This window comes from Lontra canadensis, unplaced genomic scaffold, assembly GCF_010015895.1.
Source record: "Lontra canadensis isolate GAN:19392208 unplaced genomic scaffold, GSC_riverotter_1.0 scaffold185, whole genome shotgun sequence".
Taxonomy (NCBI): Eukaryota; Metazoa; Chordata; class Mammalia; order Carnivora; family Mustelidae; genus Lontra; species Lontra canadensis.
In genome coordinates, this window is record NW_022631179.1 from 342,271 (window position 1) to 359,914 (window position 17,644).

General features: G+C 39.8%; 1 protein-coding gene across 1 annotated transcript in view; it reads right to left on the reverse strand.

Moving 5' to 3' along the window:
- Positions 1-1,765: 1,765 nt before the first annotated feature.
- ARMC4 (armadillo repeat containing 4) overlaps positions 1,766-17,644 on the reverse strand; it is a 195,898-nt gene continuing 180,019 nt past the window's right edge. Inside the window, exon 19 of the mRNA XM_032847139.1 lies at positions 1,766-2,175. Coding sequence (XP_032703030.1) covers positions 2,062-2,175 — 114 coding nt within the window. The 3' untranslated portion in view covers positions 1,766-2,061. The remainder of the gene's footprint in view (positions 2,176-17,644) is intronic.

The following is a 17,644-nucleotide window of genomic DNA, read 5'->3' on the forward strand; positions in this document are numbered from 1 at the left end:
TTTTTCAGATTCAGTTAGCCAACGTATAGAACATCATTAGTTTCAGATGTAGGGTTCAATAATTCATCAGTTGCGTGTAACACCCAGTGCTAATCATATCACGTGCCCTCCTTAATACTTTGACTGTCTTTGACATTTTTCTAGTGAGATCAGAGTTTTCTGTGTTGTTGTTTCTCTCTCTCACACACACACACACACACACACACACATACACAAAAACACACACAGAGCCAAAAATTAACCCTTAACCTCAGGTTCTCCTTTGTGGTACCTAAAAATACTACCTTTCTGGAGTTTAAGAATTTAAAAAATTCTTAGGAACATATAAGATTATTTTTATGTTAATTTCCTTGATCTGTTTCCAAATGCCTAGTTTCCTTTCAAATGACATGTTGCTTTCCTTTTATGCATTTATTAATCATAAAAAACCATAAACCCCAGCTTCTTTCTGTGAAGCATATTGTAAAGGAACAGTCATTCACTTGCGATTCTTTCTATGCTGCTGTTTTCTACCTGTTACTTCCCGTGGATCCTAGGACCCCATAATTCCAAGAAGATCTTGAAATCTTAAGACAGTGATAAAAGCTTCCTTTAATAAAAATATAACAATAATGTTTGTTCATTTTCTATGGCTGTCATAATCTGTGATTTCTGAGATGTACCTTTAATGTTCGTGAACCATGGCAAAACAATTACTTTAACATTAGAAATATGTTGAAAGTTAAAGGATTTACACTATTATTTAAACTCAGTTCTTTTTGTTTTGTTTTGTTTTTTAAACTCAGTTCTTAATTAGAAGTAATTACATTGTTCCTATTATCTTCTATAACCTCTTCTGGAAAGCAGAGAAGATGAACTGGTGTTTTACAAAACCTTAAAATGCTCAGAAACGTCTAATCTTTTTATCAGAGAATCTATCACTACTATAATTTTCATCCTGTACAGGCTTTTCATTTCATACAAATTATTTACATTTAATTCAATTAAGTTTATGATCCTCTGCAAATTATGACAAACATAGACAGTACTTAGTATTTTTTAATAAAACCGCGTACCCTGCTCTTCAAAGAATTAACCGAAATTGTCAGTTTATGGAGCTGATGCATATAAAGCTATTTTCCTGGCTAGTACTGGATACTTGGGACAGTCAGTTCCCAAACATTTTAGCACACCGAGGTTACATAGGCGATTCTTTTAAGTGGCCTCTAATGTTTCCATAACCTGATAAAATGCTATTAATCTTTTGTGGCCACTTAAAAAAAAAAGTACTTGGTGTGCTAAAAGCAAGTTCAAAAATTCAAAGCAATTTTATGTGAAGTAATAGTATCCTTAGAGCAGCATAAATTAATTCTTCAATAAAAGTGTTGGTCAGTCCTGTGAGGGAAATAAAACATAATTGTTTATGCTTTGTAAGTCTAAAAGTAAAAATCCCACTCATTGCTTATGTTTTTGTGATTTGCATTATCTGGTACAGTAACAGTCACATTATCTTCTCCAATGTTTGATAGGATGACCTCAGGATGATCTCTCTAGGTCCCACTGCTTGACTCTAAATTCTATTTAATCACAGTTCGTGAAATCAGCACATATCCTTAACGCTCTCCCGTGGGTTGCAAGTGATCAAACAGACAAAACCATAATGACAGAGCAGTCAGATAGGTTTAACAGAAGGGGAATTCTTAAGACATGCTCGAATGACGAACTGCACACTGGGAAAGCCGTATCTTTTATTAAAATCATCACAAATACAAAAGTATCCCCCAAATAAGTATATGCATTGTATACATATGTTCCCAAATTCTTGGAAAATTATCACAAATTTATTGGTTTTACATTTCCTTATATGGCATATCCCTAAAATATTAAACAGGACACAAATACCTATGCAATTTGTGGGTGAATAGCACCCTTTGCCTTTTTAGTTCCTGTGTTTTCATCCAGATGTTTATCTGCTTGTAAAGCATTTGCTAGTCAATGCTTCTTGGTCTAGGCTCCCTGGCCATGGGACTGCCTGGTTCTCTGTCACATAAAATTTGGTAGGTGTTAACATCTGTTCACATTTCAAGTGTATCTTGCCTTTTCTGTAGCAAGAGCCAGTCTGCGTATGTTGGATATACAACCGGCAGCGGCTTCCTGGAGGTCCTGGTCTGGCGATCCAACCATATCCAGCAGAAGCTGTGACATGGAAAAGAGGACAAAAAGGGAAACAAGTATAAATTAATTAATTAAATTAACCTCAAGGCATAAAGTTAGGCTTTGAAAACAATTTTCAATATTAAATGTCTTTTAAAAGTTACCAAAAGAGAAAAAGTACAAGAAATTCCTTTTAGGCAAATGCAAATATAAATGGTACTTAACCAGGTGCAGGGAGTCTCTTGAAACACTTACCTTTTTATTTTTTGGAGCTGAGCTAGACCTGTTTCTCCCTCTTTTTTTTTTTTTTTTTTAAGATTTTATTTATTTATTTGACAGAGATCACAAGTAGGCAGAGAGAGAGAGAGAGGCAGGCAGAGAGAGAGGGGGAAGCAGGCTCCCCCCCACTGAGATAAGAGCCCGATGCAGGGCTTGATCCCAGGACCCCGGGATCATGACAGGAGCTGAAGGCAGAGGCTTAACCCACTGGGCCACCTAGGACCCCGGGATCATGACAGGAGCTGAAGGCAGAGGCTTAACCCACTGGGCCACCCAGGTGCCCCAGCACTTTTTTTTTTTTTGGCCATCTAACTGCTCTGGATCCTGCTTTGAAATTTCTCTTGCATTCATTCTTTCTGGCTTTTCTGCCTCCAGGCCAAGCCAACAGCATACCATGCCTAGACTATTAGGGTGTGCCCTTAGATTTAATTTCTCTGTATTCCAACCCACCTGATCATGTCACAACCTAATTACGTCATTTCCCTAAATTCATTGATTTCCAGTGCTAAATAACTACAGCCCAGTCTGTTAACTTGTCCTTTAAAGGATATTTGTGCTCTGGCCTCAGTTTACCTTTCTAGCCATGCATCTTTCTCTTGCTGTATCCTGTACTCCAAGGTCACACACTTCCTCATTTCTTTTGCCTTTGTTGATGTCATCCCTCTTCCTAAAAGTCTCTATCAGCCTCTTCTCTGACTTTCTAAATTTTATCCATCTTTCACAACTTAGTTAAATTTTCCACAAAGCCTCTATTGATTTCCCTCAAATAAGATTGCTATTTCTCCCTCATCAGAACTCTCCCAGCAGTTTACTCAAATGCCTGTTACTATCCTTGTATCTTCCCTTTTATTCTTTTTAAGTTTTGTTCTTTATTTATTTAAGTAATCTCTACATCCAACGAGGTACTCAAACTCATGACTCTGAGATCAAGAGTTGCATACACTCTGCCACCTGAGCCAGCCAGGGCACCCCTATATCTTCCCTTTTAAACAGATATTTGGATTAATGTTTTCTGTCCTTTTGATTGTAAACTCTGGAAATTTATGATACCATACTGTGCCTGATACACAGTGGATGCCAAATGTCATAAAAATGAATTAGAACTTTAAAAATCTATCACTTATGATTCTGATGAGTACTTCTGACAAAGGATTTGAAAATTTAATTTGAGTTGTATATTTTCTACACAGTACCATTTGGGTACAAATGTTGATAGTGAAAGAAAAGAAGGATGACTCGACAAGCAAAGAGATATTGTAAAGAGAAATGTTGTGAAACCTCTTAAATATGGCGGGATTAGGGGTTGGACTTTCATTCTGTAGGTAATAAAAAGAAGTTATTTAAACACTTTAATCAGGAGAGTGGCATGGTCATGTTTGTATTTTAGAAAGATAACTTTCACAGCACCATGCAGAGTATGGATGTAGAGAAAAGAACTGAAGGATCCTGCAGTCCTTTGGGTCAGAGGTGATGAGGACTGTATACAGGAGGACCCAGGCATAGTGAAGCCAGAATGAATATGAAGGACATTTGGGGGTTAAACCATTCAACAAATGGCCCAAGGATACCTGGTTATCCAAATAGAAGAAAATAAAGATGGCAATCTCCCTTCATACATTAACATCATGTCCAGGTCGATTAATGGTTGAAATAAGAAAGGAAAAATATACATTTGGAAGGTTATAGATAAGAAAACCCTGATAAAATTGAGTTACTGAAGGATGTCTGGCTTCTCAGGTCCTTGACCTCCTCATTGTCCATGATCTTCACCACCCGTCAGCACCCTACTTCTAGGGTCAAAGCCTGGTCCTTATTTTTCATCACTCAAAGTCCCATCTCCAAACTCTCTGACTACTGTTTCTTCTGTGATTTAGTCATTGAATAGCTCCTACTTGTTTTTTTTCTTCATGATCTCCAGTCCACTGGCCTGTATATTTTTTTCTCTAAGCATCTCCTGTCTTCTCCTCCTCAAGAACCGGTTTAGATTCCCTAGTCCATCTTTTCACTGGCATTCTCTTACCAGTGTCTTAAACCTCCTCATGACATCCATCTGGCAAAACTGTAACTGTAACTGTGCATAAACCCAGCTCTGTCTTCCTCCCATTCCTCCACCAATAACTGAGCCCTCCTGGAGGCAGGCAGATGAATACAATATAAATCCAACCTCTACTGGATTTTCATCACTGCTCGACAATTTCAATATGTCTCTCTCTAAGTACGTCACTTTCTTACCCTTGTCAAGGCCTATTTCAAGTCTTCTTCATTCTTCTCCAATCTTCAACTCTTCCTTAAAGCTCCCATTCTCAACAGATAATGTGGAAGGGCTCCTTCATAAACTTGATAGAAGTCATCAGATAGGAATTACTCCAGCCAAATCTGCAACACTACCTGCATCTTACCACACTTTTTTCTTCTTCCTTCCAGTCATAATGGATGTCTCTCTCCTACTACCCAAGGTCCACCACACCACTTGTGTTCTCTATCCAGTCTCCTTCTCTTTAGGACATTTTACAACCATGTACCGGTTCCTTCTTTCTTTATCTTTAACCTCTCTCTTCTACTGATTCCTTCCTGTCATCATTTAAACCATGTCTTTGTATCTTAACCTCCCCACCCCCCTGTTCCCACCACCACTGTGATTCCTTTTCCTCTCTTCATAGCAAGATTTCTTTATTTTTAAAAAATTGTTATTAAGAGAGAAAGGGCGGGGAGGGGCAGTGGGAGGAGGAGACAGAATCTTAAGCAGGCTGCATGCCCAGTGTGGAGTCCCATGCAGGCCTCCATCTCACCACCCTGAGAGAGTGACCTGAGCAGAAATCAAAAGTGGATGCTTAAAACAGTTGAGCCACCTAGCCAGACTTCTTTAAAGTGTTTTCTGGACACTCTATCCAGTCATAAGTTCTATTTAGCTCACTCCAGGTTGGCTTTTGACTTCATCTCTCCACTGAAACAGCCCTCTCGAGGTCATCAAAAACTTTCATCTTGCCAAGAACAGTAGACATTTTTTACTCATCTTATTTGACTCCTTAACAATGTTTGATATAACTGATCATTTTCTCCTCTTTGAAATGGTCTATGCCATTGGTTTCTTATATCACACTATCCTTATACCCATTTGTCCTCATCTTCTGACTCTTCAGGGATGGTTCTTTCTCCTCCTCCCCTCCATAAATTGTTAAGCTCCTTAGAACAAATTCCTCTTCTGTCTTCATTCTGTTTTCTCTCCCTAAAGGGTTTCTTTCACTACCTGCCTTCAAATATCATTTATATGGAGCCATCTTCTCAATTTATGTCTTCACCTCAGAACCTTCTTCTGGAGAGCACACCTCATATCCAGTGCTTATTAGACATCTCCACTAAACAGCCTCAGAACTGTCTTGAATTTAATATGTTACAGGTGAAATTTCTTTTTTTTTTTCTATCTAAACCTGGGATTCCGCCCCCCCCAATATTCTCCTGTATCAGTGAAGATATCACCACTTAGTTGCTCAAGCCAGAAATCTCCTCACCTCACACTCACTCCTCACCTCACACTCACTCCCACCTCATCTCCCCTGCATTCCATCCAACAATTACCATATCTTTGCAATTCAACTGTCTACACTTACTCATTGTCACCACCCCTGTAAAGCCTACAGCAGTCTCCCCACTGTCCTTGCACCCTCTCTTGCCTGGTCCCCAATCAATCATTCGTACTGCATCCAGAGTAGTGTCCTAAATTGTGAAGTTCACCAACAAGCGGCGAAATTCTAGAGAAGCAAAGGGAATAAGACATGATCAGTTTTCTGAGATTCAAGAAAGGAAATACTCTTTTCTGAGTAAGGGAATGAGGGCTGTTTGGGGGAGCTCCTGCCTTGGGAGTTTTGCATTGTTAAAGTAATTTTAAAAGGAGGCCATTAGACAAGGTGGCTCTAAAGCTTTGATGGTTGATGTAAGCAAACCAAAATCTAACCCAGAGTCAACACACTTAAATCTAAGAAAACGAAACCTGAGGCCAATGAATTACAAATAGTCAACGAGCCTCTCCCATATAAGGTGACTGCTTATCTTACCTGCCAATCAAATAATTTCCTTGCTTTCCTTCTGTATCTTCTTTATTAAAAACCTTCCCCTAGCTCCTGGAGGTGGAGCACTCCTAACCATTTTCAGTTTGGTACTGCCTGGTTTGAAGCATGCCTCAGTTTACCTTTTAACAGCAATACTGAGTGTTTTGCTCAGTAACTGAAGTGTAAGATGGAGGAAATATGTTGTAGGATTGCCGTTCATTTGAATAGCCGTGTAGTGTGAGCTGGGCTAGAAGGGAAGTACAAACAGAAAGCTATTGATAATCTGGGAGATCATCTGGAAGAATTAGAAAGGGAGATCTCTGTGAAGTGAGAAAACAATGTTAGCGGAATTGAAGCTCAAGAAGAAGTTGAAAAATAGGACATTAAAGTCCGCGAATGGATTATCCGGAGTTTAAGATACAGATTTTATCTACAGATAAAGTTGTCTTGGTTATTGACAAGGTCCAGGATGTGACCATGGGAACATAGGTCGGTATAAGATTCCTAGGCAATTTTATGCACACAAACATATGAACATATGAACATATGAACACATTTATTTAACTTATATTCTCATTCTCTCTCTCTCTGCAGAAAGAGCAAAAGTGGAAAAATAATGAGAAGGAAGAACAGAGTAGCCAGCTCTCCTTGGTTACTGTAACACGTGGCTTAAATGTCTTGGTATTGTAACTCACCCTTAAATCCCTTTTCTAGCTGGCAACTTTTAACTCTTGATCTATAATTCCATATTTTTATCAACTTATTTGCTTATACCTCATTGTACTGTCCTATAAAAGCTGCTAAAGCAGGTATGAAACTTAGACTATTTCTTCTAAATATATACTTAACATGGACTTTCACCCACCACTCTTTTTTCACATGCACACATTTTAGTTGTCTACCTCCCTCCTTATAACCTTCTGTCACTCTTGAGTATTGAGTATGAGCTATAAATGTGGAGATTTTGCTCCTTCGCATCATTACAAAATCAATAAAAAAGAGCAGTCCCACTCTTGACGCCAAGGGAGCCTGATATTAATACTTCTCCATTCTCAGATGGACCTCTTTTTTTCTTTCAATTCTGCTTTCCAAGCTTTAAATTGGTTCTTTAATCAAAATAAAACATTCCAATTTTTTGAGTAAATTACATAATCCCTTGAGGATTTTAAAAGAAATTATTAATAATTCTTTACATAATGTATTTTCTTCTTCCTTTACATAATGTATTTTACATAATATATTTTCTTCTTCCTTCCCCCAAGTATATGATGATTCAAAAGAATTCGTAAGTTCCCTCATTGATTCTATTGTTTTATAAATAGAGCATTAAACTCTTACAACAGCCTGAGTCACTTTAATAGACAATATTTACCACTATATTTTTTATTACAGACATGTCATTATAATGAGTAATGTGCGGTTACCTGTATGCTTTTCTGGGCCCTGGATGAGGGAAAGCCTGAGGCTATATGAAAAGCTTGATTTCCACAAGCAAATGGGATGTATTGGTTTTCTGATGTCTAAGTTCTCTGTATATGTTGTTCAGCAAGTTGGAGGAACATAGATTGCCAGTTCCAACAAGTCCAGCTAATATCTATCCCACAAGGCCAGCCTGCCTTGCTTTGGCACTGGTCCTTGGTCTCTCCTCCAGTAGATTCTGTTGCTGGTATTTTTTAAATCTATCAAGAGGTGAAATAGAATTCTAGCTGCGAACCCAGGCTATCTGAGCAGGGAACTAGACCTTTGCCTTATGCAGTTCAGCTGCTTTCTAGGAAAGGCAAACAGTAGTCAAGGAGCTGGGTTTTGAGGTCATAGCTCCTTGGATTTGTATCCTGACACTTCCACTCACTGAACCTCTAAACCCGATCTTCTTCTAAGTTTAAGAGGATTACCTGCCTCTGAGGCTTCTTGTGAAGATGAGTGAGATTGTAATAGAGACCGTGAAAAAAATGTGTGAACACCTATATTCATTGCTTCTTCCTGTCTTTACATCCTTTGATCTTCCCCTGCTCTCTGCTTCCCATTTTGTCTGACTGTTCCCTGAGCCTTGTTTGGATCCGACCATGCAAGGTGAGAGAGGAAAAACTGCAGAAGCACAGGCAGGGAGAATTCACACCAGAAAGGTGGAGGATTCCTTGTAGGAGAGAAAGAAACAACACGTAGGGAAGGAAAGGAGGAAGGTGGAGAGAGGGAAGAGCTTCACCCTGTTTTGACTAAAGTTTGGAAAAGTTGGAATTGGGGGGGGCTTATTTTAGGAGCAAGTTTAGGGTGAGACAGATGTACTGAGTATAAAAAAAGATAAGAGGATTTTAAAGAAGTTTAACAGTGCACGATTGTGCTGTTTTCAAGAAAGAGTGCAACTAGGATTAAAATTACTTCAACTGCTCTTTGGTTGCTAGGCTTTTGTGTCTGACTGCATTTCCATGTCAGGACTAGACCATGAGGCCGCTTGGCTTTATACGGGTTATGCAGTTGAATCACAAAAACCCATGCTCGGTACAAAGTGAGAGCTCCATAAGTGGTATTCATTATCATGGTGATTATTTCGCCAGTTCTAACGTCTGGTTCTGGCTTCTATTCCCTGGAGCCTAGCCCTGGTTAGTTTGGGAGGAATGAGGAAGCAGGAATTTTGGCCCTAAGGTCAGGCTAGCCCTGTCAGCATTTGCTGCAGTCCCCACCTCATTTCCGGTAGAGCCTTCTGGGCACCAATGGCCCAGGCTTCACCTGGCATCAGCCATTGCCACCACACCTCACATGGTTCCCTGGGAAAGCAGCCCTTTGGCCTGATACCTGCCCAAACCGGACCTGCATTTTGCCCATTATCCCTCAGATCTTGTTTTTGCTCTGTGGTTCCCCCTCCTCTGGCTTTCCAAGTCAGTTGCCTTTATTCCCAAACCCTTGAATCCAGTTATATAATTTCATATTACATAAACTAATGAACTGTGAGTGTGAAATGTACCAGTCATAACGTTGGGCAGGCTGTTGGCATCTCGGTGTTTCACAGCGAGCCTGTAGCATGTTGGCTCTGCCGGGAGTCAGCAAGATAAATGTTGCAAGAGGACAGGATCTCTTTTGCATTCACATGCTTTATGTTAGAACAGAATGTTAAATCAATGCAGGACCCTTTTTATGACTCTACTCTGTAAATGACTTTTTCTAGGACCTGAGAAACTTCTAGTCCTGAACGCAAGAAGAGGACTACCAAACTTTGGGGAATTAATTTAGCCTCAGTTTCTTGCATGAACCATGAGGCTTCATTCTGCATCACATATAGTGGTTAGTAAATGTTTAATCCAAAAGCTCAACTAGTAGAACCCAGCAGTCCAGTATCTTAAAGGCCTAAAGTAGAGGCAAAGGTGAAACTAAAAATAAATAAAAGGAGAAAAGGATGTCTTAGAACAGTACTTGTGGTAGGCAGTGAGAGTTGCTTCCTTTAACGTACCTGGAGTGATTCCCTGCCATCAGGCCTGTGAGTTACCTAACACACTCGTACCATGTGAAATGATTTTATTAGCTACCAAGCCCACTAGGGGCCAGGCACTGTGATTTATTCATCACTAGTTAATTTATCCTGCTCTACCCATTTTCCTTAGCCAGGAACATTCTCAATCAAGGGTATAGTGTTGGAAGTGTAGAATTTTCTGTGCGCTCAGGGTATGAATGGCTTGATATTTGAGAAGCACTCCTGAGACTCCCTTTTGGTGATGTTGCTTTCTGAATTTATTGGTTTTCCTGCATTTTATTTACAGCTGTCAGTGAATGTTACTCATTGCTTTGTTAATACACCCAGAGGCTGTGTTGATAATGCTGCTTTACAAATTGAAAAAGGATGTGCTACTTGGCCAAACCACTATCTGAACAACGTGTACTATATATGTGTCTTGGTTTTGAATCGGACTCAGGATTATATGCTTTTGTTTTTCTTAAGAGCATAGTAAGCAAACCAAGGCACTCAGAGGAGTGTTTTAAAATGAATAGAAATATCCACATAATAGACACTTGGTGCAAAATTCTGCATTTGAGGGGCAGCTAACAGAAAGTAAAGAGCAGCATATGTTTTCCAATCACTAACACACGGGGCAAGGTGAGGGCAGTTTGTAATACTTTGCAATAATTACAGAAAGGGGGTACTTTTCTTGGGAAGGTGAGATGCAAATTGGGTAGAAATGATCTGTAGACATTTTCCAACTATAAAAGCATTTTTCATATTACAAGGGGGAAAAACACCTCAGGTTTACCTTTTTGAAGTGTTTGTTCCTTTCAAAAACTTTCCTCTTTTTAATCTCCCCCGCCCAAACATACCCAAAGACCTTAAGTTTATTGGGAGTTTCATACATACACTGAAGAAAAACTAGCCCCCTTGCTTTCAAAGTTAATTGCATAGAGCACTTTAAAACATCATTCAAACACATTACTTTTTATAATGTTGGCGTGAACGAGGACAAGGGGAGGGGCACAAAGCGTGGATCAGGCTAACACGAATACTTCCTCCAGAGTCAAAGGCTTTGATCTCGAGGCACATGCCCTGACGACGCAGCTGTGACCTATGTTTCACATCCCTGGGAAGGTGAGATAAAGGTAGCATGGGGATTGGTGTCTGCATTCAATTTTTACTTTTATATCTAACAGTTCATGATTTTATATAATATTTCAGTTGTATGAAAAATATGTACCCATTTGAGTGATAACAGATTTTCTTGTGGTTTGACTCAACATTGTTTGGGTGAACACAGACTGGAAATATGAATTTTAATTAGAGCCGGATGAGTTCGGAAATACCTGCATGCACACCAAGCTTAGCAGGTTTTCCAGAAAGATCTTGAGTTCCCAGAGCTCATTTGAACTGTGAACCGTTTTGCTGTTTTCCAGTTCACGAGGCACTGCGGTGTGGTTGTAGCACTAACGTGCAGCCCAGCAACAATTCGCACTGTGTCTGCCCTGCACAGTGGCTTCCCGGCTCTCCAGGTTGGCTGAGGCTCCACCGCGGTTTCTCTCACAGCCCGCCTTTGAGCCTTGGTAATTCATTTCATATGACAGCTCACCAGAGCCATGGGCCTCAAAACATATTTTACATTTGCTGGTTGGGGCAAAACCTTTGATTCTGTTTGGTCAGTGAAGTGAATCAAGGGGCTTGCCTTTTAGTGGTGTCTGCCTACCTCCTGGTGACAGGAGCGTGTGCCCTATTTACACGAGCTGAGGTCCACGTCCGCAAAGCTTGAAAGCGCGGTCTACTTGTTTGATCTGGTGGTGCCTCTGTGCAGATGTACGTTTACACTTGAGTAGGTTGGCCCTCGGGTTTTTCTTCCACGCTGTTTTCCCATGAGCCTTCCAGTAAAGAGCTCTTGTGCCCGGATGTACGCACGCACGCACATGCGCACGCACCTGTGCACGCGCATGCGCAGGTACGAGTGCCAGACCTATAGTACTGGGAAGTAGTAAGAGGATATATAGTAAAGAGAACCCTAACCACCGTCTAAAGAATTCTAGAAATGGACAATGCCTTGATGACTGGCAGCATCAGGAGATTGCGGGACCCTGCGCTCTTCGTCGGAGGAAAAGGAAATGGTAAATCTTCACGCGCCCTCCATGGAAGTTCATGGTGTCCTTTGGAATCGCTTCAAGTTGCTCTTCAATATTTTTTCCCTATTAATTATGAAGAATATTTGTGTATATGGGAGTTTCATGGCTAAGAATGTTAAAGAAATGATAGGCTAGGAATGGATAAAAAGATTTGTGAGGATAGGTTTGTTTAGGATTGCATTTTGCTATTGGGTAGATCAAAGTGACAATTCTCTGGAAGTAAAAAAAAAAGTATGTTCTCATAGATTATGGAGTGTAGTGACTGTGAGTTCATGCTTTGAGTTCACTCTTTGAGTTCATAGTCTGGGTCTGAATCCTGGCTTCTTCTAACCGTGTATGATGTGTGGTGACTCTCTCCCTGATCCTCAGTTTTCTTATCAGTAAAATTAGGATTGCCCATAGTACCTTTCTTAACAGGATAGATGTGGGGATTAAATGAAATAGTAAATGTAAATTGATTGTTCCACATGGTCATGCATGATGATTGTTGTAGTTACCACCGTTGGTATTATTATCTGGTATTGGACGTTGTTGTAGGGTAGGGAGAATAAAACAAAATTATTATTATTTTTTTTCTGTCAGCTCACTTTGTCAGCTTGAGTTCCAATCAGATCGACTCAAATAAGCAATATTGGTCTAGTTATATTGAGAATAATTTAAGAGGGGCTTGTCACATCCTGTGAAGTGAAAAAAAAACATAAGGGAAGAAATTGCCATTAACACAACTCTGTATTCATGGTAATAGATTGATCAGTTCCTCAAATTACAGTTCTCCCTCCTGTTTCAGTCTCTAGTAGAAGGACATTAGCCCCGAAGGGTAAATAAAGGCATGAAGTAGCTATTAATAAAGTTAAGATAAAAGCATTAGATATGGAATATGTTTGCAAGGGGGAAGAAGTTGGATGAATAGGGAAGTGGTCAGAATTCTAAATATTCACAAAAAGGTAAGGCTAAACTATATTATTTACTAATTTATATTATAGAAAACCAGAGTTCACTCACACCTACTTTGCTATTAGACTAATTGAATAAAACTACTCTACCTTCCTCTTGGAAAAGATTATTATAAACCCATTTATGAGTCTGATCAGAATGCAGATGCTTTTTTGGTCAGGTTTTCTGCTTATTCCCGTTGGGCTGGAAAATGTTGAAGTTAGAAAATTCAGTCTAAGCAAAGGAACATGGAGAAGACCATACAGAAGAAATACACTGATAATAGTTTAAATGATTAATATTAATCCCTTCCCCTGCCTGACTTTTCCAAGACCTGATAAGAAAAATATTTGCACCCAGGTTGTGCCTGCTCTCAGAGGAAGACAGTAAGTTGAGAAAAGATGGAGTATATGATAAGGGCCAAGGGGAATGTACATAGGGAAGCCACCTGTGATAATCCCATGTTTATTATTATCTATAATAGTATACATAAAGGAGGCAAAGTTATATCTGTAAGAATCTCAGAGCAAGGGTTGGCTCACAATAACTGCTATTTGTTAGCCATTATTATTCCAATAGAAAACGTACTACAAGCACTGTCCACTTGTCTTGATGCTTATAGCAAGTGGCACGTGACAAAACATGTCCAGCACTGTATTGGCTGGCATGATGTCCTCTCATGAAGAGGTCAGGTTGTTGCTACCCGTGGAGGCTGAGAGTCATGTGGGCGGCACCTCTATAAGGAATGGCAAGAGGCCCACAGGGGAAGGTCAGCAGGGCAGTCTCTCTGAGTCCCTATCAAATTCTGCTTCAGTGATAGGTTCTAAGAGTCCCTTCTGGATAAAGGAGAGACAGGGCTCACAGCAGTTGGGACCCCTGGCAGGTTGTAATATGGACAGGTTACTATAGGTCCCACAGAAACATAGTAGAAGGAATAGACACTATATTTTCTGCCTTGGGTTTCACTATGGCTTTCTTCTGGTTTTTATAGTAGGTCAAAGAACTTTTGTGTGGTAAAATGGTCTAGGAAACAAAGCAGTTGGGAACTTCATCAATATGTGGTCAAGATAAAATCAAGTATGAGTTAGAATAACTCAACATTCTCTTTGAAGATTTAATGATATTGGCATAGTCACACCCCCCCGTAGCTTCTTGAAAAACGGGCAAAAAAGGTAAACTTCTTAAGATTCACATGTCTTTTCTCTTACTGGATTATGAGTTAGTCTAAATACAGAATTCTAGGTTAGAAGTAATTTTTGAAGAATTAGAATAGTTTTGAAGGCATTGCTCCATTTTCTTCTTGCTTCCAGTGTTACTGTTGAGGAGGCCAAAGTGTTCCCGAGTTTTGGTTTCTCTCGCTCACTTTATCTTCTTTTTCTCTCCTTTCTCTTTTGAAGATTATAGAATCTTTTTATGGTTATTATACTTAATGTCCTAAAATTTTACAGTGCTATATCTTGTGATAGGTCTGCTTTTATCCATTGTATACAGGACACCTGATGTGTGGTTTCAGTCTGGTAATTCATGCACTTCAATTCTGGGAAATTCTCTCAAATTATTTCATTTCATTTCCTTCTCTCCATTTTCTCAGTTACTCTTTGTGGAACTAATATTCTGAAGTTAGATCTCTTACACTGGTTCTCTCATTTTTATCTTTCCTGTTTTCATCTCTTTACCTTTTTTTCTCAATCTTCTGATTTTTTGTCTTTTTAATTTTTATTTAAATTCTAGTTAGTTAACATACAGTGCAGTATTGGTTTCTGGAGTAGAATTCAGCAATTCATCACTTACATACAACACCCAGTGCTCATCATAACAAGTACCCTCCTTAATTCCCATCACCCATCTAGCCCATTGCCTACCCACTTCCCTCCATCAATCCTCAGTTTGTTCTCTATGGTTGAGTTTCTTATGGTTTGTTTCCTTCTCTATTTTCCCATATATTCATATATTCATCTGTTTTGTTTCTTAAATTCCACATATGAGTGAAATCATATGGTATTTGTCTTTCTCTGATTGACTTATTTCACTTAGCATAATACATTAGCTCTATCCACATCATTACAGATGGCAAGATTTCATTGTTTTTGATGGCTGAGTAATATTCCATTGTATATATATACCCCATCTCTTCTTTATTCATCAGTTGTTGGACATTTGGGCTCTTCCATAGTTTGGCTATTGTTGAAAATGTTGTTATAAACATTGGGGTGCACACACCCCTTTGAATCTGTATTTTTTATATCCTTTAGATAAATACCTAGTAGTGCAATTGCTGGGTCATAGGGTAGTTCTATTTTTAATTTCTTGAGGAACATCCATACTATTTTCCAGAGTGGCTGCACCAATTCGCATTCCCACCAACAGTGTAAGAGGGTTCCCCTTTCTCCAACCTTGTTGTTCCCTTGTTGTTAATTAAAATGAGACGGTATCTCATCATGGTTTTGATTAGTATTTCCCTGATGATGAGTGATGTTGAGCATCTTTTCACGTGTGTGTTAGCCTTCTGGATGTCTTTGGAAAATGTCTATTTATGTCTTCTGCCCATTTCTTAACTGGATTGTTTTTTGGGTGTTGAGTTTGATAAGTTCTTTATAGATTTTGGATAGTAACCCTTTATCCAATATGTCATTTGCAAATATCTTCTCCCATTCTGTAGGCTGCCTTTTAGTTTTGTTGATTGTTTCCTTTACCATGCAGAAGCTTCTTATCTTGATGAAGTCCCAAGAGTTCATTTTTTCCTTTGTTTCCCTTGTCTCTGGTGACATGTCTAGTAAGAAGTTGCTGCGGCCAGTGGCAGAGAGGTTGCTGCCTGTGTTCTCCTCTAGGATTTTGATGGTTTCTGGTCTCACATTTAGGTCTTCTTTCCATTTTGAATCTATTTTTGTGTGTGGTGTAAGAAAGTGGTTCAGTTTAATTCTTCTGTATGTTGCTCTCGAGTTTCCCAACACCATGTGTTGAAGAAACTGTCTTTTTTCCATTGCATATTCTTTCCTCCTTTATTGAAGATTAGTTGACCATAGAGTTGTGGGTCCATTTCTGGGTTTTCTATTCTGTTCCATTGATCTATGTGTCTGTTTTTGTGCCAGTACCATACTGTCTTGATGACTACAGCTTTGTAATATAGTTTAAAGTTCATAATTGTGATGCATCCAGCTTTGCTTTGCTTTTTCAGGATTGCTTTGGGTATTCAGGGTCTATTGTAGTTCCCTGAAAATTTTAAGATGGCTTGTTCTAGCTCTGTGAAAAATGCTGATGGTACTCTGAAAGGGATTGCATTAGATGTGTAGATTGCTTTGGGTAGTACAGACATTTTGACAATGTTTGTTCTTCCAATCCATGAGCATGGAATGTTTTTCCATTTCTTTGGTCTTCTTCAAATTCTTTCATTCATTTCATCATTCTTTCAAGTGTTCTATAGTTTTCAGAGTACAGACCTTTTACCTCTTTGGTTAGGTTCATTCCTGGTTAACTTACGGTTTTTGGTATAATTGTCAATGGGATCAATTCCTTGATTTCTTTTTCTGCTGCTTCATTACTGGTGTATAGAAATGCAACAGATTGAGGGGGAGGAGTCAAGATGGCGGAGAAGTAGCAGCTGAGACTACTTCAGGTAGCAGGAGATCAGCTAGATAGCTTATCTAAAGATTGCAAACACCTACAAATCCAATGGGAGATCGAAGAGAAGAAGAACAGCAATTCTAGAAACAGAAAATCAACCACTTTCTGAAAGGTAAGACTGGCGGAAAAGTGAATCCAAAGCGACGGGAAGATAGACCGCGGGGGGAGGGGCCAGCCCCTGGCAAGCAGCGGAGCAAGGAAGCACAAAATCAGGACTTTTAAAAGTCTGTTCTGCTGAGGGACATCGCTCCAGAGGCTGAACCGGGGTGAATCCCACGCGGGGTCAGTGTGGCCTCAGGTCCCGCAGGGTCACAGAAGGATCGGGGGTGTCTGAGTGTCGCAGAGCTTACAGGTATTAGAACGGGGAAGCCGGCTACAGAGACAGAGCCGAGGAGTGACTCTCACCTCAGGGTTACCTTGAACCGGTCGAAGGCTTGGTCAGCTCGGAGCGCGGCCGGAGGCCAGGGTGACGGGAGTAATTGGGCGCTGTTCTCTGAGGGCGCACTGAGGAGTGGGGTCCAGAGCTCTCGGCTCCTCCGGGCCGGAGACTGGGCGGCCGCCATCTTCATTCCCATCCTCCGGAACTCTACAGAAAGCGCTCAGGGAACAAAAGCTCCCGAAAGCAAACCCGAGCGGATCACTCAGCCCGGCCCCGGGTAAGGGCGGTGCAACTCCGCCTGGGGCAAAGACACTTGAGAATCACTACAACAGGCCCCTCCCCCAGAAGATCAACAAGAAACCCAGCCAGGACCAAGTTCACCTACCAAGGAGTGCAGTTTCAATACCAAGGAGAGCAGCGGAATTCCAGAGGAGGAGAAAGCAAAGCATGGAACTCATGGCTTTCTCCCCATGATTCTTTAGCCTTGCAGTTAATTTTTTTTTCTTATTCAATTTTTTTTTCTCTTCTTCTGCCAAATTTTTTTTAACTTTTACCCTTTTCTTTTTTAACGTTTTTTAACTAGTTTATCTAATATATATATATATTTTCCTTTTTATATTTTTTCTTTATTGGTTTTCTTTTTTTAATTGTTTCTTTTTTTTTTTTTTTTTTT